At 35.2% G+C, this 27,516-nt stretch overlaps 1 protein-coding gene across 1 annotated transcript; it reads right to left on the bottom strand.

Moving 5' to 3' along the window:
* Nucleotides 1–659: 659 nt before the first annotated feature.
* On the bottom strand, nt 660–27,516 carry LOC140141328 (transmembrane protein 26-like). Its single transcript, XM_072163165.1, is given in 4 exon segments — nt 660–1,923; nt 3,348–3,510; nt 26,614–26,656; nt 26,659–27,516. Coding segments are annotated over 4 exon segments (1,047 nt in total). The 5' UTR covers nt 26,831–27,516; the 3' UTR covers nt 660–1,254.

Genomic DNA, 27,516 nt, shown 5'->3' with positions numbered 1-27,516 from the left:
CATTGAAGCAAAGAACAGAGAAGCAAATCTATGATTTATAAGCACTTTTTTGTCATCTTATAAAATTGTTGGCACCGACTAAGCGTCACTTGCAACCCACATAGCCTACTATCGAGGATAAGTTTTCCGTACGCAGTTGATAGGGATCGATAATCACGTTTGCAGTAACTTGTAAGTACTATGCCAGGCTAGGCAGAATGTGTCTATCATTCACTGACTGCACATTAGTCTATACATTCTTGTGACACCTCCCAGATATTTTATCCGTCATAAGGGGCTGTGCAATAATTATGACCCCCCCCCCCCGGGGGGGGGGGGTAAAATTTCCAAATGGCTCCCCAAAAATCGATGCCCCCCTCCTCTCAGCCCACCAAAAATTCTTTGCGCATGCTAAATTTTTGGGATTCCAATTTACAAACCTTAAATGGTCTAGATACATGTTGCGAGCGCAGCGAGCAGGAAAATTTGCATATTTAAGTCTACGTTTGCCTTTTTAGAGCGTTTTATTTAAAAGGCGCCCCATGAATGTGCGCCAAAAATCGCTTGCCCCCCCCTCTCGGCTTGCCAAAAATTGCTTGCCCCCCCCTTTCGGATCGCCAAAATTTCTTGCCCCCCCAATTTCACCCTTCCCCAGGGCTCAAAACTATTGCACAGCGTTTACACCCAAACGACCTAAGCTAATCAGCTCTAATCGTAGATCCATCCTTTGGGATCATTTAAGTGATAAAAGTTTTACCCCAGCACCTTACCCAGGGGTAGAACCGGCCATCAAAATGGCCATGGGGTAGGGTGGTGATGCCCACAATTGGTTTCTACAGTAAAATCAATGATGTTTATTTTGCTATTGTAAAATTATTCGTATTCGCATTTTCGTAGAATTTTTAACCAAATATCCGATTTTGCCTATACACTCTTGTACGTGGCCAGAATTTGCCCTCACATTATGACGTCATACCGACATTGCGTGGGGAATATTTGTACTTATTTTGGTATCACTGGATAGGAGACCCATGACGTTTATAATTGAAAATTAGGGGGTGCAACAACCCCACCAGCCGTAGTCCGTGTCAAAAAATATGGCTCAGTAGTTCTAAGGTTAAACGTGTGTTAAGTAGGGATGGCTTCAAAACTCAACCGCCGACGCCATAGAAGAGCCGGCGGTTGACTGGGTTTTTGAGCCCGGTTTCTATTGTTCCCGGCAATAGAACGATAAATAAACCAAATATATAATATAATGAAACAATAATTGTATCTTCACTTTTCTTTGTTATTTTCTTTTTCTGGCATTACCACACATTTGACGTCGTCATTAATCATTTCAACAAATTCTAGAGTATTTGTTTTACCGTTTTTTACAGGCCCTGATTCTGCATCATCGTAGTCGTCATCCTCATTCATACATAGGATTGCCATGCGATAAAACTGTAGCAACACCACCATTGTGTTTTTACACGTGAAAAACAACATCATCTGGTTGACCACCTTATATTTAACCATCAAATACAGCCGCATTGTTAAAAACGGCGCGTCTTGTAATACAACTGACATCATCAAGGCCCAGATTTCGTTCTCGCAACACCCACCACAGAAAGTGCGCTCATGTTTTCCGACAGCCATACGTGGTTTAGGAGCAGCAACTGCCGTCATTACCAAGCAAAACTGTAGGAGACTCCAAGACCAGATGGCCATGATGATGACGATAAGTAGAAGGTTGCACAAGACATCCGGTTCTTTGAGTGTCTCGAGAGAAAACTCGAGACTGTCTGCTGCGATACCGATGTAGACCAATAGGAGCTGAGAGAGTTGGTCACGTGTTAGTGCACCCTTTGGGAGCAGCCATCGACCGATAATAAGGAGAATCAGCAAGACTTGTTCCAAAGCTAAAGCCCATTCGTCTGAACTCAACTCTATAGGAATAGAGACCTAAAATTAAACAGAATGACAACCAATAAAGTATCAAACATCATAAAATAATATATTTTTTATTCGTTAATTGTATTGTTTGATCGTTTGCTCATTGTTTCTTTTGGCATGCTTGGAATAGATAAAGGTTTGAAGGGGCATCTTGAGGCATTTTTGGAAGTTTGCATGTTTTAAGCAGATTGATTGCGTAGAGTAAAGCACACTTATCAATATGCCTTTTGTATGGAGCAAATCAAACATACGGTTTTCAAAATATATAATATAATATAAATATAATATAATATAATATAATATAATATAATATAATATAATATAATATAATATAATATAATATAATATAATTTATATTTTGCATTATTAATTAGCATTTATACAAATTAGCTCATGAATTATGCAATTATGAAAATCAGATGGCGGTTAGACAATGTGATACATTAGGACATATTAGAAACACTTTGACCAAGTTTCAAGGCAAATATATGCAAAATAAAAGTGCCCTAAACATTTATGCATGGATTTGTAGCAAAACACTGGCAAAAATAACATATTAATGAGCCTTTCCAGTCAATTAAGCTCATTAACTACACTGATTATTGATAAAATACAATAAGATACAAAGAAAATATAAATTGATATAATTATTATGAAAACCGTATATCCGCTTTGCTTCAAAAAATGCATATTGATTTGCACACTATGCTCTTCTAACTTAATCTGTTTAAAAACGTGCTCAGAGTATTCCAGAAATATCCTCATACGATCCCGGATATAGCATGTAAGTAAGGGCCCCAGGATCGAGCCCTGCGGAACTCTGGAAGTAATCTGAATTAGTGGAAGGAAGGGAAAGATGAATGGCGCAATAAAGAATGATCGAATGAATGAATGAATGAATGAATGAATGAATGAATGAATGAATGAATGAATGAATGAACGATTGAGTGAATGAATGAATGAATGAATGAATGAATGAATGAATGAATGATAAGTAAATAAATAAATAAATAAATAAATAAATAAATAAATAAATACACGGGAGAAATGTGATATGACGGACGTAGCAGTAACTTTATTGATATTGATAATTGCAAGCTTTCGACTAAATAAATAAATAAATAAATAAACAAATAAATAAATGAGTGAACGAACTAACGAGCAAAAGAATATAAATGAATGTTATATTCCTTTGTCATCCGCTTTGCAAATTTGTGATTAGGCCAAAGCTCACGAGTGGTTTTTATTCCCGACTTGGTATTTTTATGGTGTTTGGAGAAAAAAATCTGATTTTCGCCGAATTTTTCTGGAATTTTTTTTTTTTTATGTTTTTGAAAAAAAAAAATACAAAATCCGCATTTCTTTTTTTTTTTTCAAATCGAGCTTTGAGACAAACCTTCTTTTTTTGGCCTTATCAAGTTTATCACACTTACACCCTGTATTGCTCTCAGTCCCGTTTCATTCACCGTGTCGTATCCACACTCTTCTAGACCATGTACTTCTTTATAGGTTTGTCTGGCATGGTATACATCGTATTGTAAGAGCCATATGCCTGGAACCACACTAACGATATACAGGAATACACTCGGACAGAACCTGGAATACAAAATAGTTTGAAGAAAATTAAGTTGGCATAAAAGTAATGTACCTTACACACCCGTTCAAAACGACATAATACATACCACATATTATTACCCCACACAAAAACCTCACATAATTATATCTTAGATGTTAAAATATGGGATTTATATTGTGTTGTGATCAAATTTGTGCATTGAAGCTTGGCTATTCAGCTCACCGTACTTTTGCACACCCCACACACTAACACCCAGCCCCCACGTGCCTGCCTACCCCCCCCCCACACACACACACACCCACATAAATAAACAAGCATTTTTACAAATGGAAACATGACATGCACAGGCAGATATAACAGAATAAAAACTCCGGACATACCTGCCTGATTGTATTAGGCTGGCGGGTAAGTATGGGCGCCAATCCGGCTTGAAATGTGTGGGGGGCACACGGCCAAAATTGTGTCATTTTGCCGAAAGTGAGGGTGACACCTCCCCCCTGTCCCCCGGGATTGACGCCCATACGGGTAAGCATCATTAATTGATCCCGTACACTGGTATGTAATGTGTTGTTTGTATTTTTACCCTGCCTGCTCATATCCATAAGTACCAGACATGAGTCCTGTTTATCAGGGACAGTCTTTGTAGCTCAGTGGTAGAGCGCTCCCCGACAAGCGAGAGGTCTGGGGTTCACAGGCAGGTATGTCCGAAGTTTTTACTCTGGTATATCTGCCTATGCATGTCATGTTTCTATTTGTTAATTCATGTTTAATTGCGCTAGTGTGCGATGCGTTATTCTCATCCATCCTTGGAAGGTCATTTTAACCCCATGAGAACTACCTGCCGATTGGTCAAAATGAATATTGTGTCCATTTTGTACCAATCAAGGAGGGTATTAATACGATCACCTGCAAATGCAAGTTTAACCCTAAATAGTTTAAAGCCTGGTCATAATTGGCAATTGAAGTGAGCATTTCAAGTTATCAACCAATCAGAAATGCTGTTAGATGACCAGCAGTGTTCAGGGGGTTAAGTGTGTAAGCAGACACATTATATCATAGACTGTAGCAGTCTATGATTATATTCAGTTAAATACGCAACAAAAAACCCATTTACAGTGCAAACATTATTAGTGGGACAGTCTCTGGGATACGGTAAATAACCATAAACTGATTCAACTGCTCAAAATGTGTTTTTGTCTAATTACCGACAGAATTGCAAGTAGATTTTGCTAAACTAATTACAGGACTAGTTTATTAATATGATGAAATTTTAGGTATTATTAATATGAGAATTGGGTTCACACATCAAGACATCTTATCTTAATACAGCGTGGGCTCCTCACACCTAAATTGTGGTCAGATTTGACCTATTTGTAGTTAAAATTTGGCCACAATTTAGGGGCAAGGAGCATATAGTCCGTGTGGAGCCATTCATACGCATTCATACGCATTCCATCTTTTTATTCAAGAAATTAAGAAAGAAAATGATATTTTCATGCATGATATTCCAGAGAGAAAAATAATGTTAATTTTTACATTAATGTCTACTATATGTCTCATATCTACTATGCAACATATACTTCATTTGCAATGATTTTGGATTTGAAGCAAATTTTACCAGAAATCCTGATGCTTAGGCCTATATTTTAACAAAAATAATATTTTAAAAAAAGAACTGCATCTCTGCAAAAAATAAGATAAAAAGGAACGGCATCCCTCATTCTGGTTTTTTATTCACTTCTACAAACCAGCCGTAAAGTCGGCAAGTTGTATTCTCTTGTTTTTCTCATAATCTCAGTGTAACTATAGGCCTGAAATATGTTCTGTTTTAGTTGTTATGAATGAGAAGGTATTCAACCCATCCCATTGTGGTTACCACACATACTAATGCTATTTTATATAACAAATAAAAATATTTTTGTCATTGTGACCGTACGCCACGCATGAACAGTAAAGTGTGCAAATTGTATTCTGAGTTACAGTGTCAAATGTGCATGAAAGTGCTACATGTGTCTCATTTTGCTAGTGCCAGTCAACACCTTTTAAACTAATCAATAATCCTATTGTTGAAGAGGATAATAAGCTTCTACCTATGTCTATAGAATTCTTAAATAGCTCTAGTCTTTGATCGCATTGGCTAAATCCTGTTCAAGTGGTGGGTTACAAAGCATTGTATTTTGTCTAGGTATGTATTACAGCTTATAACCAACAATTAACAATGAGAGGACATTCCTGAACCCTGTTGACTTGGGGTTGATTTGAAATGATCGCCAATTATGACTGTTAGATATTTATTATTATATCACTCATACATAAATTCTAGACAGTTCATTGGTTGATTACCATTTGCCATTTTTACTATCACCCTCTCCGTGTGGACTCGCCGATTTAGTTATTGGGTGGACCCCAAAATGTGAAATATATCACGGCAAAACATGGTGTTATGTTGATGAAAAAATGTAATTCCTACCTTAAATAGTATTTTAGTAATATAATTTATGCATGAGTGATATAAAACAAATATTAACTGTCTTAAATTCGTGTAATGGTCGAAATATAATCACTCGGTGAAAGATGTATTGTTCCATTCCACTCGCCGTTCCGGCTCGTGGAATGGAACAATCCATCTTTCACCTCGTGATTATATTTCGACCATCACACTCATAGACAGTTAATATTTGTATACCAGCAATGTGGAAAAAGAGACACGTGTAGAACCGAAATAAGGTACCATTTTGTTGAAGGAGCAAAGTTCAACAAACTATAGTATAACTCCGCTTCATGATATACCATTTTAAAGCTTATGATATAAATTATATATATATATATTCTAAACACGAAATAAAACAAAATTGACTTTACGGTTGGTTTGTGGTGGACGGTCACATAGAGGAAAGCCCATTTTTTGCCTAATCAGTGGCTTTTGTAGTGTTCAGGGGCGTAACCAGCTTTCGGGGGGGGATATTTCTTCCCGGTTTTGGTGGAGAGACAACAACAAATCGCGGTTGCTTCATTATGAGACCCGGTTCTATTGGTGGGATTACATACATATATTGTTTTTTAGGAAGATACTACATTTTTTTTTTTTTTTTTTTTTTTATCTTTCTAGCCCGTGAGGGTCTTTATTAAAGTGACACAAAAAACAACAATATACAAACATGTATATTAACAAAAACACACACAAAAATTACATCAGCCAGCAATGATTTTTACATAATATATGACAAAAACTTTTCTAAAATGGTATTATCAATACATTGGTTCCCATTTCTTGACATGAACACCATATTTATCTTTACTGAAGGCAATATTTTTCTCAACTTTTTCCATAAAGTATAACCACACCTTGAAATCAGAGAAATTCAATTTTAATTCTTGAACTCTACACTTGTAAATGTATCTTTTTGCAAAAAGTATAATCATATTTATGAAAACCATATTTATATCATCTTTATAGCATCCAAGACAAATGTCAAAATATGTTAGCTGCACATTGATATTTACATCTTTCAGCCATTTCATAATATTGTCCCAAAACCTTGATACACTGTGACAATCCCACATTAAATGTCTCATTGTTTCCTTAGCTTTCTTACAAAATGAGCATCTGTCACTTTCAATTTTTCCAATTTTAAACAAGAATTCATTTGTTGGAAGAATCCTATGGATGAACCTAAATTGAAAATAGTGATCTTTAGTTTCAATTGTACACCTGTATGGCATTGAAAACACCTGCTTCCAATCAACATCCATCATGCCCCTCTCACAATTAAATTCAATCTCCCATTTATGCTTAGCTGTTGGGATGATTGTGCTTTGCTGACACAGCAATTGATATGCAAATGAGCAAACCTTTTTGGCAGCTCTGAGTTGGTTAATCAACTGTATCTCACGGTCTAGCATGCTAGTAGTAGGTATGTCACAGTGGCTGCACAATAATTCTGCTACACTGTGCATGCAAGCATAACAGTGAATTGAAAAGGGCGCGCTTCAAATTTGGCCAATTTTAGAAAACATCCATGTCGATAAATGAATTTCTTCATATGCTTCATTTATCCAAATTGTTTGAATTTTTAATATATGGTGTGTGAAGCCTTCCCGAGGCTACCATCGGGTCCCCCAAAATTAAAAATTGTTTTGTTTAAGAACTACTGCCTGTTTTTATGGATTTTTGAAGATCGCTCATAAATCAGTAAATATAGGCCTACTGAAGTAAAGGAACTACCACCATTTAGCTGAAATACTAATCTTTCTTAGCATGTAAATTAATTCCGTCGACAACAAATGAAACACTTCCCTAAAACCAGTTGAAGCAAAACATTAATCAATGTTTTTTTTAGGGAGTAATTTTCCAAACCACAATAGCTCTAAGCCATTGTGTGTGTCCAAGGCCATACTATTTTTGTATACGCTGTACAGTAAAATTGCTGTTCATTTTACCGATTATCCTCCCATGTTAATCCAGATGACAAAATGTTAATTTAAAGTCTCATTGCAACTGAATTTTCATTTTTACTTTTCGGACTTGGCTTTGAGTAATGGTGACACATACCATGTTTACAGTAAAATGAAAATTATATTCCAGACACCGTCAAAATGTCAAACTTTTAATTTTTTGTATTGTTTTTAAATAATTAACTGCAGTTCATTTATTCAACCTCATAACAGGATCATACTTAAAGATTTATGATGAATGAACAGGCGTTCATTAAATATTGAAAAAAACCAAAATTACTCATGCCTAATTTGCATAATAATATCATAAATACATAATTAGCTGTAATTACCTAATTTGCATAATTAATTACTTTTTGTGTATTTTTTGTCATCAATTGAAAGAACTTTGTATACATATGTGTGCAAAAAAAACCGCACCTTTATATCATGTACGGTTTTCTATTGGCATCAATTTTGCATATTAATAAGCTGAACTTAGTCATTTTTGAGATTTAATTTGTCTGCAGATTGGCGAAATGGCTAAAATAGTATATTTGATTAATTTATTATAATTATTCAATGATGGATTTTTTAATTTTGTTTTCTGTAACGAAGTCAGGAAAGATAGGCATTTAACATGTGCTATTTAAATTAACGCTGTTTTTCCAAGCAAGCGTCCAAATAAACCTTCAAAATCTCGAAATGTGCCAATTTTGTCATTACAGCCATTTGTGGCAGGATTTCATTCCATCTACGAGCATCTTTAAATTGACATTACATCACAATGCATTGACCGATTTCAATTCTGTTTTTTGATTTTTGATGCTTTAATAAAGCTTAATAATGTAGGAACATTAAATAACGCGTTTCTGCTGCGATTATTTTTGAGGTGATATACCTACTAGTAGGGGTCAACTGATGTTTATAATGTTTGGAGACTGCATTAATTACACTGAAATACTTTAAAAAGTTACACTTAATATTGTACTTTGCTTGAAATTCTTCATATGTCATAAAATGATTTTCAAAAATTAAGTCTCCAACAAAGTTCACACCTTTTCACACCATGATTTATAATAAATTGTTTCTCTGTTTATCTTAACATGAGAATTATGCCATAAAATATCATCATTATTTTCAACACAAATATTTCTCAAATTAAACCATGACTTCATAACCTCACACAAAAAGGAGTTATGAATATTCTTATACTTAAAATCATTGACTGACCTTGGTTTACAATACCAAACCCATTCACCACCAACTTTGGAAAGTTCCTTGTAGAAAAGGCTTTTCCATTTTCCTTTATTATCATCATCTAAATATCTCTTTACCCATGTCACTTTTAAGGCATTACAAAAATGAGAAATATTTGTCATTTCTAAACCCCCATTTTCTTTGTTACAGTACATTACATCTCTCTTAACCTTATCTGGTTTACTATTCCAAATAAATTTGAAAATAATTTGCTCCACTTGTTTCATGTATTTTGAGGAGGTGGTAGGTAAAACAGAAAATAAATAAGTTAATTGTGAAAGAGCCAGTGATTTAACAATTGTAATTCTGCCTATTGGGGTCAGGTCCCGCTGCGACCAGATGTCTAAAACAGTTTTTAACTTCTTTAATTGAGGATCAAAATTTAGCTCAAACAGCTTAGTCTTATCCAAAGAGACATTTATCCCAAGAAATTTAACCGGGCCTTTGACCACTGATAATTTTCCTCTGGAATTGGATTATCAACATTATCTTTTAAAGAGCCAATTTTGAGAAAAGCGGATTTATCGATATTTAACTTCAAACCAGAAACTGTACCAAAATTTTGTATGATATCAACTGCATTCAAAATTGATTCTCTGGATCCATCTAAAATAAGTGTGGTATCATCTGCAAATTGAGTGATTTTAACATGGTTATCATTAATTACAATACCTTTCACCTTTTTATTTTTACGAATAGAGATACCCATAAGTTCTGCACATAATATGAAAATATAACAACTTAAAGGGCAGCCTTGACGCACGCAGCAAGAAAATAAAAAAAAATTTGACATATAACCATTATTTACAACACAACTACTTATTTCTGTATAAAATACTTTGACCCATTTTTCAGATCTCTTCCAAAACCAAATAATTCTAGACTCTTTTGCACAAAATTCCATTCAAGTTTGTCATATGCTTTTTCAAAGTCAATAAAGAAAAGGGTACCCGGTACATTATACTCTTCTGTATACTCAATGATATCAAGTACTAGCCTAGCATTTTCACCAATATATCTATTTGGCAAAAAACCTGTTTGATCACATGATATAATAGAATTCAAATTCTTTTTCTTTCGATTGGCAATCACTTTGGCAGCTATTTTGTAGTCAACATTCAAAAGGAGATCGGCCTCCAGTTTTTAAAAATTCTTCATCTTTCCCTTCTTTGGGAATCAATGTAATAACACCTCTCACGTTGACTCACTGACAAACAACCTTTATTGAAAGAATAATTAAAAGATTTCACCAAAATAGGCCCAATTTGGTTCCAGAAAATTTTGAAGAATTCTACGGGATAGCCATCAGACCCTGGACTTTTGCCATTTGGCATAGATTTTACAGCATTGAGACACTCACCAATTGTCATAATTCCCTCACATGAGTTGGCCTGTTCATTTGACACCTTGGGAATATCATTTAAAGTAATGCCTAGTTTATTGAGAATACTTTTACTATCCTGATTATCAATTGTACTTGTATAAAGTGCAGAGTAGAAATCAACTTCTTCATCCAGAATTGCAGCACTACCAGTAATAACATTACCATGCTTATCTTTTAACTTACAAACACTCTTCTTTGTGAAGTGCCGTTTTTCTAAATTTAAGAAGTATTTGGAATTCTTTTCACCTTCTTCGACCCACCTGGCTCTACTGCGTATCATGGCCCCTTTGGCCCTATAATTATACAAAGATTCCAATTCCCTTTGTTTAACTTCAATAGATGCCAGTACATCTGGGTTAGAATTTTGTGCATACAACATTTCCAAATTTGTAATTTCATTCTCAAGAGATTTTTGCAAGTTATTTCGCTCTTTAGCTTTTTTAACAGAATATCTTATAGTATTACCTCTTACAACACATTTTATAGTCTCCCATAAAATACTAGGATCGGCTTCACTATTCTCCTTTACAATATTGTCAATGTCTGCTTTTACCATGTTTACATAATTAATATCATTCAATAACGAAACATTTAATTTCCAGTACCCTTTACCTGGCTTTTCATAATTGTCATTAAACACAGTAGAAATTAATGAGTGATCTGTTCGATAACCATGGGATATAGTACAATTCTCAACACATGCTTTTAGTGTCTTTGTAATTATGAAATAATCCAAACGACAAAGTATTGGTGGGTCACCATTAGATTTCCATGTAAAACATTTTGTATTTGGATTCATATCACGCCAAATATCAATAAGGCATCTTTTCTCCATAAATTTCAATACCTCCGATCTTGCCTTAAAATTTGTTTGCTTTCTACCACCTTTTTGTCAAGAGCCAAATTAAAAACAAAATTAAAATCGCCACAGTAAATTATTCGATCACATTGGAAATGGTTTAGATTAGTATCAATTTCACGAAAAAATTGAGGGCAATCATCATTCGGAGCATATATATTAACACATGTAAATATTTTATCTGCAATTTTAACATCAACAATAATATACCGTCCATCATTGTCAATAACACTGTGTTCAATTGTGTAAGCAAAATTACTGTGAAACAAAATACCAGTACCTTTACTGTTAAGTAGTACCATGGCTCCACAAGGCTTTTGAGCCCCATTCATTGGTCCAACACTTAATATCATTTAAAGTGCTATGGGTTTCTTGAAGAAAATACATTGAGAATTTTTTATCTCTTAACCATAAAAAGAGTTCATGTCTTTTATTTCGGTCTCGTAGACCTTTGACATTTAAAGAACATATTTTAAAGTCAGTCATTAGTAAAGTTCTTTATGGTATAATTTTTACAAGGGTATCGATTGCTGGCTGCCACATTGAAGAAATTAAAAAGACATTGAAATTTGAACATTAACTTCCATTTGTAGGCTATGAAAATGAAATAATTGCCTACATAGGGTAGACAAAAAAAAAAAAAAAAAACCATAGTCATAATTGTGGTTCTGTAAGTTGGTAAAAAAAAAAAACACATGTCCATAGAGTTCCTATGCCACCGAAAAAACACTAAATGAATGAGTGCAGCAGTTTGCCATTTCTAAAGTTTATTTTTTAGATCTCACTTGATTTTATCTTTCTGCTTGTTCCATCCGGTTCAACAATACGAAGGACTGCTGGGAAGTTCACAAACACTTTCCTGTTCTTATTTTCTTGTAATAGTTCATACCGCTTCTTCCATAACTTCTGTCTTTCTGCTTGCAACTTCTTACTCAAGTCTTCTGCTATTATCACTGTTGCGTCAGGGAATGGATTGTCTTTAAGTTTAACCGCAGCATTCAGCACCCGTTGTCTGTCTCCGTATCGCAAAAAAGCGATATGAATTGGTCTTGGCTTATTGTGTTTTTGCTTATTTGCAAGAGTTGGTGAGCGATGCGCCCTTTCTATTTCTTCGACTTCCAGCTCTAGGTGATCTTTGAAAAAGGTTTTTAGAAAGTCACTGCATTTCTTGTTTTGATTACCTACTTCTTGATTACCCTCTACACCTTCTGGCAATCCGAACACTATGAGGTTATTTCTACGTAGCCTGTTTTCAAGAGAATCTACATGGTCGACTAATCTGTTGAAGTCTTCTACACTGGCTTTAGATGCCATGTCATCCTCTAGGGATTGCTGTCGCTCTTCAACTTGACTAACATCTGCTTTAATATCAATAAGTTCTTTCTCTATATTTGTCAACCGATTATTTATCGAATCAAGCACATCTAATCTCTTTATTATAATGTCAAATTGCGCTGAGCTATCCATCATATTCATAGTATTCATAGCGGGATTCATAGGTCTATTTATAATGTCAGCGTTAGTTCCACTACGGCACAGCGCCGATGTGTCTGGGTTGTCGAATTCAGCACCTCCTTCTGTCGACGAAACACGCCGATATTTCTCACCTGGTTTTCTTTCTTTTTCTTGTGAAGTTTTCTGTCCTTTGTTGCTTGGCATCTTGATATTACTTAACTTGTTAGGTATATCAATAGTTTATGCTGCTCTGGTTCTAATAATGGTGTAAATAAAAACAATTTCGGTGGCAGGAAAAGACAGCTGATGTTTACGCCATCTTTGACATGCGCAGATACTACATGTAAAATCTTCAACAGCGTATTGGGACAATGTGCGCGCGTAGCTAAAATTTGGCATTTTTTACTCTATTTTCGCCCCGGGATTTTGGCCCATGAAATGGGCAACACAGAAGATGCATCAGGGAATGTTGTGGGAGCTCTTTCCTTTTTACCTTCCCTTTCTTTTCTTTTTCTTCTTTTTCTTCCTTTCTTTAGTTTCTTTCTCCTTTCTCTTTTCCTTTGCCCTACCTATTTCTCTTCATTTTTTGTTGGGGGAGGGCACTGCCCTCTGTTTGGAATGTAATTCTTTTTTTTAACATGCTTAAAATTGTTTTCTCTTTTTCTTAAAACACTAAAGAGAGCACTTCATTATACAATTATACGTATGTGATCAAAGGCTTCACGCAAATTTCGTTATGCACCAAAATGCTCCAAAATGCTTTTAGTTAACATACCCATTTGCTACTTTGAATGTGAAGAGGAGCATGATAAGCTTGTTTGCTAAAAGGGATGTTACAAAAATTATATAAGCTCATTTTTAAGCTTTTAAGGATGCCACAAATTGATAGGTTACATACGAGCATAGTAATAGAAAAGTGCGTGTGCTATTCATGCTACTTTTCAAGCCACCATTTAGCTAAACCTGCTATAATTGGCTGTTCCAGAAAGGCAACACCCTCCCAGTATCAGAATTCACCGACTGTTTTCCGCTTTAATTGTTCAACTTTTTGAGTTTGGAATATGGTACTAAAATTTCATATTATTCACATTGTGTTTTTATATAAGGGACGCATCATTTGACTTCCTGGGAGGGGCTGGAAGTTTTTGAAAAAAAAACTTCCCTTACTACATGAGCAAAAACAAAAACTTTCCCCACTATCACTAAAAAAAACTTTCCCCACCAACACTAAAAAAATATTGCCCTGACCCCAACTTCCACCCCCCCGGAAGTCAAATGGTGCTTCCCTAAACCATAGACCGCCTAAACACATCAATTATTCCTTTGCGGGCCTGCAGGGCAACTTGATCCCATGCAGTGGTGGGCCCAGGGCAGTGGTGAGCACATGGTTGACATACTATAGTATATGATATGTATGATATGTATATATCTAAATGATATTGTACATAAATATAACTCAACTCTCTGTAACATTTTGGATAAGCATGTACCTTTGAAATCCCGTACCATTACAATTCGCCCTTCCCATCCCTGGTACTCTCCTGAGATTGATGAAGCGAAGAAATTGAGGAAAAGACTTGAACGTAAGTGGAGGAAAACCAAATTGGAAGTGGATCGTCAACGCCAACATGTTTATAACATGATTTATGATGCCAAGGCAGCATACTATAGATACAAAATTTCAAATTGTTCTGACCAGAAGGAACTTTTTAAGATTGTTGAAAGTCTGCTGCACCAAAAAGGAAAAGCAAAACTTCCTTCTCACAACTCTAAGGAACAACTGGCACAAAAATTTAATAGTTTCTTCACTTCAAAAATTACTAAAATACGTGTTGATTTGGACTCTGAACTTACTGCTATTGACAAGCAAAACACATTCACTACTTCGGACATTGAACATGATTTAAAATCTTATTTAGATGCTTTCCCGCCTGCGTCGGAAGAGGAAATTTGTAAAATCATCAGTGCTTCACCACCAAAAGCATGTGACTCTGACCCTATTCCTACTTGGCTTTTAAAGAATCATCTTCAGCTGCTTGCTCCGCTTATTACACGCATTGTTAATCTGTCATTGGAATCAGCAGTTTTTCCATCTTGTTTCAAAACTGCCCTCGTCACACCTCTTCTTAAAAAGCCATCGCTTGACTCTGAAATCTTGAAAAATTACCGACCGGTCTCAAACTTGGCTTTCATCTCAAAAATAATTGAAAAAGTTGTTTCATCTCGTATAGCTGATCATCTTACTGCGAGCAACCTATATGAGCGCTTACAATCAGCGTATAGAAAACATCATGGAACTGAAACAGCATTACTTCGTGTTCAAAATGACATATTGTGTAATTTGGATAAAAAACGTGGTGTATTTTTGGTATTACTTGATCTATCTGCTGCCTTCGACACCATAGACCATGGTGTCCTTCTGTCGCGTCTCTCCTCTTTTGGTATTAGAGGTAGTGCACTTGAATGGACCCGTTCTTATTTGACCGACAGATTGCAGGCTGTCAACATCAATGGTTGTTTGTCATCATTCATTCCACTCCTTTTGGTGTCCCCCAAGGATCTGTCTTAGGACCTCAATTCTTCACCATTTACTCGTCTCCAATAGCTAACATCGCCCGCAAGCATGGATTGCAAGTTCACATGTACGCCGACGATACACAGCTTTATTTATCTTTTGATTTAGATAGTGCATCAGATGAATTTTCTTCACGTTCGCAAATTGAATTATGTATCAAGGACATTAAATCATGGATGACTGTAAATAAATTGAAATTAAATGATGACAAAACTGAACTTCTTATTATCACCTCCAAATATAATCAATCAAAACTTCGCTCTGACTCTCTTCAAATTGATTCTGCCAACATTCAAGCTTCTACTAATACTCGCAATCTAGGAATTATATTTGACAACATTCTCTCAATGGACGACCACATCAAAAATGTGCAAATCAACTTATTTTCAGATTAGAAACATTAATGAAATTCGCAAAGTGCTCGATTATGATACTGCTGCAACACTTGTCCACGCTTTAGTCACATCACGTCTTGACAATGGAAATGCTTTATTATATGGAATCACCGAACGACAACTCAATAAACTTCAACAGGCTCAGAATGCTGCTGAACGCATGCTCACAAGGACTAGAAAATTTGACCATATTTCACCCGTCTTACAACGTCTGCATTGGTTACCAATTCGGTATCGCATTCATTTCAAACTCCTTCTCACCTGGAAAGCGCTCCATGACCCCGTCCATGACATGGCACCTTCTTATATCAGTGAACTTATCAATTTATATATTCCATCACGTAACCTTAGATCATCGGATAAGCATCTTCTTTCAGTTCCACGGACTTCTTCATCATTTGGCGACCGGGCCTTCTATGCTTGTGCACCTGCACTTTGGAACTTGCTTCCTTTAAATCTGCGTATTTGTGATTCACTTGATATTTTCAAAAAGACTTTAAAAACTCATCTGTTTAAGATTGCTTATGACAATTGACTTCTATATGTGACTGTTTTTATAATTGTGTGTAAATAGGTTGGTTGTCTAGATAGATGGTTGTCTAGATAGATGGCGCATTATAAATGCATTATTATTATTATTATTATTATATCAATGTTGAATCAACGTCGCAATTTCTAGGGGTTAAAATGACAGTCCTATCTGAAAGTTTTGAATCAACGTCAAACCGACGCGTCGGTGATTGACGTTGATGGTTTGACGTTGAATTTGACGTTTGACGTTGAATCAACGTTGAAATCAACGTCGATGTACTTCCGTGTTTTTTATTTTATTTATTTATTTATAACATTCGGCCGAAGCCAGGCTAATCCCAATAGTGCTCAGAGGCTACTAAATTTAAGGGACGCCATCCGGATATGGCGGGACAGGGATATGGGAAGAGGTCCGATTTTAGATGCAGGAGGAAAACCGGAGCACCCGGAGAAAAACCTGCGAGGACGAGCATGGATCGGCAACCAAACTCACATTTGGCGCCGCGGGGAATTGAACCCGGGCCACAGTGGTGAGAAGCGAGTGAGAAGACCACTACACAAACCCGCCCTCAAACGCCAAACACTAATCCGCCCTGTTTTCAACCTTAGGCCTTTATAATCAAATTTCAACAGCATTTCGACCATATGTACCGATATTTCGAATCGATGTCCACTTCACGATTGCAGCCGCATTATCAGATTGAAAGTAGGTTGTTGGTTACGCCAACGTTGATTCAACGTTAACGTTGATTCAACGTTGATTCAACGTTGATTCAACGTTGACTTGTCAACTTGTGCACACTGGGATGATCTGTTACGGTAGGACTTTTATCGAAAGAAATTTTAAGCTCTAACCCTAACACGAACAATGGGGGTTTCCCGGATTTACCTTTAGCTGGACCTGGGCACGCGCACGGCAATATGATTTCCCCTTACCTGGCTTTTCGGATCAAAGTTTTGCACCCTCACCTCCACCACTGTTTTTTTTTCAAAAATTCTTGCATCAAGTTGCTTGAGTAGCCTCAAATGACTTTATTGAGACAAATGCGCGAGATTGAGAGCCCGGATTGAGAAGCGCGCGGAAATTTGCCATTTTAATGTTATTAGATGGACCAAATTAGCAATAGAACAAGTGGTCAACTGTGGCTTAAAAACTTTTCGGTTTTGTTCATTTTTTCTCTCAAAATGTTGCCTCCCCCCCCCCCCTCTAGATCGTGGCCCCTGGGCCCGGGTCCACTGTGTCCTGTGGTAAATCCGGCCGTGTGTTAGGGAAGGCACATATCCTCCAGAAGAGCCTCGTGAACAACGAATTCTTCAAGCCAATATGCATTAGTGAAATGATGTCAAATTCTAATTAGCATAGATACCAGCTTCACCATTAAGAGAAAAACCCAGTTAGCATGGTTATTAGCCGCATTTAAACGCATTTATTTTTGGCAGATAAATTAGATTTCGACGTAAGGTACAATTTATAGGGTAATTGACTGTATGGAGCCATCCGATCATTGAGTGACTACATGAGAGATGCAGGCAGCAATAGCTGCCTCATGTACGGTGTCGTATAATAATTATAGACCTCATCCTTGGAACATTAAGGGTAGGGTTTATAAGCCCAGTCGCCATTTTTTAGAGCAGTTTTGGGACACTTTGACCTCTGACATATCTGGAAAATTGATGTAATTATTATTAATTAATTTATTATTGTCATAATGTTATCCATAAAAATACTAAAATAATTAATTTATTCAATGATAATGTTTTTATTGTTTGGTTTCATTCTTGCAAAACATTTTAGATTATATTTTGTACGCACAAAAACCAATTTTTCTGAATTTTCCCAATAGGTCAGAGGGCAGAGTGTTTCAAAACTGCAAAAACTATCCCACAATGCATTGTAAACTTCCAATGCCGATTTGGCTTATTGCCAGGGTAAGATGTCATTTCGTCTATTAAATCACCACATGGTCTAACACCGTTTGGTCTAATACCAGAAAGGTACACCACATAGTCTAATATAATATCCAATCTACTAATCATCTGGAAAGACGAAAGCTGCAATAGCTGCATCGTGTACGGGGTCGTACAATAATTACAATCTTTAGGCTAAGGGTTAATATCTTAGGGTTTATTGCTATAAATAATGGTATGATTTCATTTCGTCTAATCCACATCACATGGTCAAACACCATTTGGTCTATTACCAGAAAGGCTAATAACCACTTCTAATATCCGGGCTAATAATCATCTAGTCCAATGTTACGACATTGGATATTAAACCGTCTTCTTTCAACATGTAGACTTATTTGTTAAATAACATTTTTGGTAAGTACCCAGCAAACACAAAAACGTTTTAAAAACGTTTGAAATAAGTTATATTTTGGCTTTTGGTTTAGGTAAAAACGTTGTAATAACATTAAAATGTCGGGTTATATAAAGGTCATGATAACGTTTTAAAACGTTTTGTATGAAAACACACTACAACAATATTTTTTAAATGTTTTCAAAAAATGTTACTGTAAACTATTTTTGCAAACATTTTTGCCAAATATTGTGTCAATACTTATATAACATTATGTTAAAATATTTGAACCCAGCAAACACAGAAATGTTCTTAAAATGTTTTTTTTTCAAAACCTTTTAATAACATTTAACTGTCGGGTTATATAAAGGTCATGAAAACGTTTTTAAAACGTTATTGAAAATATTTTAGGCAAACATTTTTCGCAAAATATTTTTCAACCCCAAAATAACATTCTGTTTAGAATGTTTTGTATCAAGTTTTCAAGAATGTTTTTGGAATGTTATTAAAACGTTTTTATACCCTTTATATAATCCGACATTTAAACGTTTTCTGTAAAACATTTTTGTTTGCTGAACAGTAGATTATCAAAAAATGTTTTTTAAGGTTATGAAAACGTTTTATACTCTTAATGTATACCCTTTATATAACCCGACATTTAAGGTTACACGTAGAAACGTATAAAAACGTATAAAAGACGTATAAAGTTGTTCTCTAAAACCGCGTTTTCTCAGCAATCAAATATCGCAGTGAGTCAAATGTTGGTGCATGGATGTATCTTTACATTATTTTTGTGTGTATAAACACATTTTTAGAATCCGTTTGAAAATCCTTCGTTTAAATCATTTTTACGCACCATGTTCACAAGATCAAAAACGCGTTCCATGCAGTTTTTTTCAAATTTTCGCTCCGTATAAAACCACGCAGAGTGATTGTTTTCTCCTTTTTTGTATTGTACTACAAATCCACCAAAGAAATAATGTTGCTATGGGGAAGAACCAATTACAGTACCGATTAAATTTTATTAGCCCGTTTTTGGGAACAATTTTCGAGAATCTTGTAGGCCTACCATAAAAAACTGTTATGTAACATTATCGATATCTGAATTGTGGAACGTTAATTTTGATTTCTAACTGCCTACATTATTTCTCAGATGTCTGTCGCTTACTTTACCATTTGAATTTCACTCCAAATTTAAGCTACATTTGCAAAAAACGAGGTTTTTCGCCATCGATACCTCTTCCATGCTCCGACATTTACAGCGGTAATGAGCGTGTTTATCATAAGAGCCTGTTATGCACTTCCATAATAGTCAGTTTGAGATCAATCACTTTCATGTGTCCCTTCAGTAGCTCAATCGGTTAGCGCGCCGGACACACGTTCTACTATAATACTATACTTTTGAGCTGGAAAATTTGGTACGTGTTCGAGTCCCTACGTGGTCCTTTCCGTTTATTTTATTTTATTTTTCTCTCACTTTTTTCCTTTTTCTTGTTCGTTTCTTTCTTTCTGACTGCAGCGATTGATTGTTTTTGCCCGTTTTTCTTTCATTATATAATTCAGGAATTTTTAGGCTATACTAGTCTAATAGGCGCCGGGAATAGGCACGGCCTATGAATATATTTGTACAAATTAGATTAACAAAATATTGGTTGTTGGTTTTGTTATTGTTGTTGTAGTTATTGTTTTAGGCCTATATATTGCATAATCAGGGTATAAATAGGCCTACTAGGCCTATTATAGCCTACTAGGAAGCATTGATTTATTTCACGACAGATATCATCCAGGATAATTTTAAAAATTGAAAATTTAGAAAATAAATTGCCGAAAACGGCTGCCCACAATCACCCCCCCCCAGCCCATATGGTCCTATCATGGTCGCCCCCTCCGGCCCTCACGAGCCGCGGTTTGTCCGTGGCCCTATTCAGATTGATACACTATTGTACAAGTACGCGTGAGTTCATTCTTTTCTGCATGGCTGTTTCCATTATTAACTTACGACCCTCTGGAATCAAGCTTTGAAAATCAATTGCATTTAACCTTAAACGTTTTCTGACAACCTTTTATAACCTTTTGCGAATGATGTCGAAAACGTTTTGTGTTTGCTGGGTACTTCAAAACTGAACACAAGTTTGATTAATTATCGAGCTTTCCTTAGAGTAGTAACTGTGCCAAGAAAGGATTTGCCATGCCACACGCATTTTGAGTTACCCACGAATCACGAACATATCATCGGTATATTATCTTTTAACATAGGTACAGTTGCAAACTAGACCCCCAACCTTTTACGACGAAATACTTATAAGGTCTGGGGCTTTATTTGTTTGGGAGAGATAGTTTCACTCATAAGCTCTCAAACACCTGCAACACTGTTTGGAGCCGTTCATTGAGAATGGCTCTTAAACGTCTCAGCATAGAGTTGTTGAATGATTCGTGAGAGATTATAATTGTCATCGACATTTAATTTAAAATATTGGGCAATGTAAACATTGGGCTTCGCATTAAAGAGATTTATAGAAAAAAAAAGATTTTTGTATATATAGATAGATGCATCAATTGATTAATAATTGTGACTTGATTTTCTAAACATATTATTCAAATTACACCGCGTACCAAGGTTTAAATGAACATTTTCCCGCAGTCAGTTCAATTGAGAGCTATCCAGTTATTAAGTTATACAGGCTGTATCAAAATGATGTACTCATAAATTTTCATGGATGATCATGATAAGCAGAAAAAGCACATCAAGATGCAGCAAAGAATCCACCTAATTTATAAAAGGTTGTATAATAATATATTCTGGCATTGTGCAATAATAGAAATAAAGGGTGCAGCATTATCCTTTACACGCAAATAATGTGTCCTCGGCAGTAAAACGTTTAAATAATGGGTTCGGCTGCGCCTCACCCATTATTTACTTGTTTACTGCCTCGGACACATTATTTGGGTGTAAAGGATAAAGCATTACCCTTTATTTCTTAAGTATATAAACCTCACACATTTCCATTATATATCCAGGAACAAACAAAATATCAAAATTGATGCCTCATTATGGTATGATATCACAGACTATCACATGTATTCAAAATGGATGCCTGAATTTGACCTGAACCAAGTGACCTATAACCTGACCTTTGATGACCTTATAGCCTTTTTAAATCTCTTTTCCTAACAACACATTATAGAAGATACATACATGGTATAGTATTAAATTGTCTATGTGGAAGAGCTTATTTTAATTTATTCAGTGTTATAATCAGTGAGTACATTTCTATAGATAGTATAACAAAGGATTAAATGTATTCTATTCATGTACTCTACTTGAACATGTTGAATAGAATAAATTATGGTTTGTTATGAAACACATATCTGAGTTACTAGGATACAGTAAACAAAAAAATATATAGGGCTAAAATGATTTTCTAAAATGGTTTAAAAGCACTTTGTATGTAGAGATATTTTTATAAGTTCAGGACATGAGGTGATGAACATATTTATATACTTCATAAATTTGCAACAAAAGAAAGAAGAGGGGTACTGATGAAAATCAGGGTATTATACCCCCTTAAACTAAATATATATCTGTGAACATTTCCTGTGAGTATTACAGATAGTTAGCTTTTTTACATTATTCCAATGAGCTTCATCTACATAAAATCGAATGAAAAGCTTTAAACTCAAAGTAGGAAATATATAATAAACCACTTAAATTCTCTAGATCATTCAGTGTTTTAAAATCAGTTCTATGGGGGTCCCCTACAGATGACAAGTTCAAACAAAAAATTTCTTTACAAATTCAAAACTTGAATTGATATCTCTTGATATTTTAAGAAATGTCTAAAATAAAAACGCGGCCTTTATGATACAGTATTATTATTAACAAGAGTATATACTCTGTATAGATAGTCATAAACCAGACTGTTTTGCTCTTACAGCGTTATTTCAATACTATTTGCATTGTGATTTTAAAATACGTTTTTCACTTGATTCAGATCAAAACAAATAGCAATTTAGACCAGTTAAATCGTGTTAATAGCATTTTTATAAGGCTTTTTGTCTATGATCTTGTACCAATGACTCTTATCACAGGCCTGGTAAATGTAATATCCATGGGCGAAATATAACAGTTTCTACAATAGAACATGGGCTAGAGACCTCATTGTTGTTTTTCCTTTCTTTCTCTTTTATAATTTTGACCAATTCACTCACCAAAAATGGTTAACACTTGGTTTTATTATGATTTTTTTAAAACAAAATAATAGCATTTTTGAACATTTTTGGTAAATATTTCTCGTTTGTCACTGAAATTCACACTAGTATTATTGTATGTACATAGTGTTATTTTTAATTTACCTGATTTTTTTCTATTATTGTAAATGTGACGCTTTTCCACCTATAATTGTGTTTCTTTATTTGTCCAATTCGCTGGCAATAAAGTGAATATGAACATGATGAATATGATTTGCTTGCACCATTTAACACGTATTGTGATGTTAATGCATGTGTTATTGGCATGGCCGGTAGGTAAATATGGAGTTATTTTGTCAAAAAACACAAGGTTTTTGCCAATAAAAGTAGACTCTAACCTCATATGGGTTATATATGTGGGCATATCGATCTTTGAGTGTGGCAATAGAAAACAAAGACGTTCTGCTAAAACTAGATAAAAACCCAGAAATCTTATGCAAAGAAATTCAGAAACATGTAAAAAACAGATATATATCAAACATAATATAAAAAAACGTTGAGCTGTCAGCAATTTTCCCAGGTTTTTTTTCTACGGAAATATTACTATGGTTAAAAAAATGTAAGAAAAACAAAAGTTCAACAACAGCTATAATGACAAATTTCAAGACTTATTCTATGATGTTTTGATTTATTTTGACGAACAAATAGCTATTAATTTAAACAATGGCGTATAAATCATAGGTTGACAATTCCCATGCACGAAAATAGATGTTCACATATCCGTACCTTTTTTTTTAAATCAGAAATGCCTAACAATATCAATTATGTACATTTTTCCACCAGATCTACTGCAGTCCAAATAATGCATGTGAGTAATAACGATATAGTCAAAATGGAGCAAACCTTTGACGAGCGCGACTACCGTGATGTTGCAAATTCGGCGCTAACAACGCATACGGCGCACAGTTCATTCATAAATTTCCACTCAGCAACAACATATCGCCTTAGCAGCCAATCAGAGACAAGTGCGTCCAACGCAGTAAATACGCGATGTATCCTTACAATACGCGCTCGTCAAAGGTTTACTGGCTGCATTTTAGTATAGTAGGGGGCCTACGTACGTATAAACAAATATTGAATGTTTATGAGTACAATGGTAAGAATCATCCATTGGCGTGAAATATGGACTGTTCCATTCAACGAGGATTTGACGAGTTGAATGGAACAGTTCATATTTCACCGAATGAAAAAATTCTTTCCATTGAACGAATAAAAACATTCAATATTTGTTTTATATAACTCATATGTAAGTTCCCCTTCTTCCACTTAATTTTATAAATCACCAAGAAAACAAAATAACTCAAAAAATATCTAAATGCATATTCCTTTTAGAAGTAACACCCGCACATATAATTGGCGAGTCGAGGTGGAAACCTCGTGCTATACGCCCTCGCGTCTGTCAGCGTTGCTATGGTAGCTCCGCGTCAGTGCAATGGAAAAATGACTATTGCACTCGCGCGAAGTGCAATTATAGTCCGCTTGCAGCTGGCCGCTAAAGTAGCATAAATAATCAATACTAATTGCCCAATCAAATGACAAGAAACTTTGTATGAGTTTATAAATATATAATAAACGCTATTGTTATTGTCCCGGGATTATTGTAGCCCGATTTGGGATAATTCAGACAGATACGTTAATGAGTGATGATTATGGGTTTAATATGCGTTATTAAAATAATCTGTAAGTAATACCAAGAATCGGTGTATTCATAAATATTGTGATTTATATAACTTTGAAGGACGAATGTTCACCATTTCGTAAATAAGTCTTAGTGACCATGGGCGTCAATCCCCCACCTTTTGTCAAAAATCACCATTTGTTTAATTGTTCTATTCAGCCAATTTTGACCATTCAATCCGAATGTCCCCCCCCCCCCACAGCCACATACACACACCTCCCCCTTTCAAGACGGATTGGCGCTAATGCTAGGGACCAACTTTGATATGAAATTGGATCAACGTCGAGTCCAATTTTTTTAAATATTTTCACCCGGGTATTTTCACACACTTGTACTCATCAAAACACAATAATGGTCAATATTATGTTTTGATGAGTCCAAATGTGTGAAAATATTGGATCCAACACATAATAATGATAAAATTGGATGCCTTACGCCCACTATTTATTGGTCTCGCTGTGAGTTTTAAAATATTGTTTTAAAACTCATAGCTCGACCAATAAATATGGGCTTAATCGATCCAATTTTATATCAAAATTGAACAACGCATATGGCTATTTATATGATTGATAGAAGAAAAAAACTAGTATTAAAATTTAGTATCTGCCATGATAACAGCATTTGAAGTGGTTTTAGATTAATGAATAATTTTCCAGGTGATTGCAAAAAGTAAATATCGCACTTTTCAACTTGCAAAATTGCTGAAGGATGTTCTTTCAATTCAATAAATAGGGTAGTAGGAGAATAATAGTAGGTGCCTTGATAATAACATTTCAAGTAGTTTTAGATTCAGGAACTAATAGATAGCCTTGGAACAAAATAGTTTTATTGAAATTTAACTAAAATATCTAATTTTGTTGTATAAGTCTAGTATTACTGAAGAAATTACGAATAATAAACAAGAACATTGTTGGGTGCGAATACGAGGAATGTTTTTCTGATATCAAATAATTTTGATTTGTTGCAATTTGCGATATAATTCAAATTATTATGGCAAATTATTAAAAATTGATATTTTTGACAGTTAATAATCCTACGTCCTCGAATTAAACTTTATAAAATCTAGTCATGGAAGTACTAGTACTTCCATGATTTAATGATATGTAAAGTGTATGTAGCTGGAGGAAAACCCGTCATTTTCATCATTTGAAAATGTTGACCTTCCGTATTGAAGATAAACATATCACCCCCCGCAAAAAAACACCCTACACTTATTAGTCAATATCATTTTTTATCAGGATGTGAATGATGGTCATGTCATGACACTGGCCCTCAAGCATGTGTGGCTAATTTAGATCAGTATTATGTAAATGAGATGCTCACAATCTTATCTCTAAACGGACATTCACCCTTTTGAGTACATATGCAATTAAATTTGCATGTGAGGTTGACAAAGATTCAGTGACCGGATATCAGACAAAAAAGCATCTGCGAGTGAATAAATATGGTAACCTTATTGGATGTGAATTAGTCCGCAGGGTACTTTCAGTGCCTTTGAAGCTAATTAACTTAATTTGACCCCCTTAAAGGAGGATTTCGTGATACCTCTGGCTACATAATGTTTATGTACCAAATATTTCTTGCAGATTAATTCGTTTAGCAAAAATATCGCCAAATTTGAATTTCGTTCTGGTGCACCAGAACGAAATTACAACACATTGTCTATGGAGCAGTGTAATACACATAATCATGCATAACTCGTAAACGCAAAATCGGAATCAACTGAAATTTTGGAAATAAGCTTTTTTCGTCTTATAGAATTATTGTAGTTACCGCTTAAATTGACCCGAGAGGTCCCCGTGCCGATTCGTGATATTCAGGTTTGGATATAAGAATAAGAAATCAGAGTAACTTCAAAATATGCGTGCCAAATCTGGCAAACTAGAAAATACTTGCGTTTGGTTTTGTACTAAACCATGCAAATAATTAATAATATCAGTAACCCAGTCGTGAGTCCCCACTCAAATAAATAAACAAACAACAAACAAATAAACAAATATCTTACCATTTCCATTCACCATCTGATGTGCAACAAGTTGTTACAAAAATTCAGCAATCAGCAACCCCATAGGTATACATAATAAATACAGTAACGGATCGTCGTAAACATCGGTGACGCGCCATACGGTAATAATACCATGAATGATGAAGAGCACACGAGCGATGAGAGCTTTCCCTTTTTCAAAGATGTGAGCGACACAGGTGAAGCATTTGTGTGCCATCCTGGTAACTACATATACGATGAATCGCAAAGTGATGTCTTTTCTCTAAAATGTTGACTGGCTCCCAGTTTATACTGTACCAATCTGCTCCCGAATTTTTTTCTCATCCACCCAGCAGGATTTTACGTGTATGCTACTGATGTGCACTTAACTTGCAATGCTCAAATGACACTACAACAGCATTTTTTACACATTCGTTTTACGAAGTATTAAAGAAGATGAAAAAGTTCAGATCAGTTCAGCATACTCAGTTCAGTATTGTAATTAATCAACAAGAGAAAACATTCAACAACAGAAGATTCCTTGATGATGGATCCCTCTCTAAATCACTGTAAACATTCGACGTAGCACACGCCCGAAGCAGCTCACCACTTATAAAAGCATATTATTTTCGGGTCTGGTAGAACATCACAATCGTCGACCTTGCTATTTCACGGTTTTTGGCATGGCGGTCCGGAATTATAAGATTAATTTCACATCTCAGTGATTTTTTCAAAAATCTTTTCAAACAGTTCTTTTCGAATTCTTTTCAAATACTTTTATTCCCAGAATCCAGTGAAAGAGTTGGTATTTATTAATGTTTAGTGGCTGAGATTATACTGCAATAACAATTGATTTAGCAGTACTTAAACGGCAATATACCCAAAATAACGGATAAGATGGCTCACTATAAACACGTTATAAGA

This window comes from Amphiura filiformis, chromosome 19 (genome assembly GCF_039555335.1).
Source record: "Amphiura filiformis chromosome 19, Afil_fr2py, whole genome shotgun sequence".
Classification (NCBI taxonomy): domain Eukaryota; kingdom Metazoa; phylum Echinodermata; class Ophiuroidea; order Amphilepidida; family Amphiuridae; genus Amphiura; species Amphiura filiformis.
Note: the sequence above shows the minus strand (reverse complement) of the source record. Positions and strands in the feature narration are given on the sequence as shown.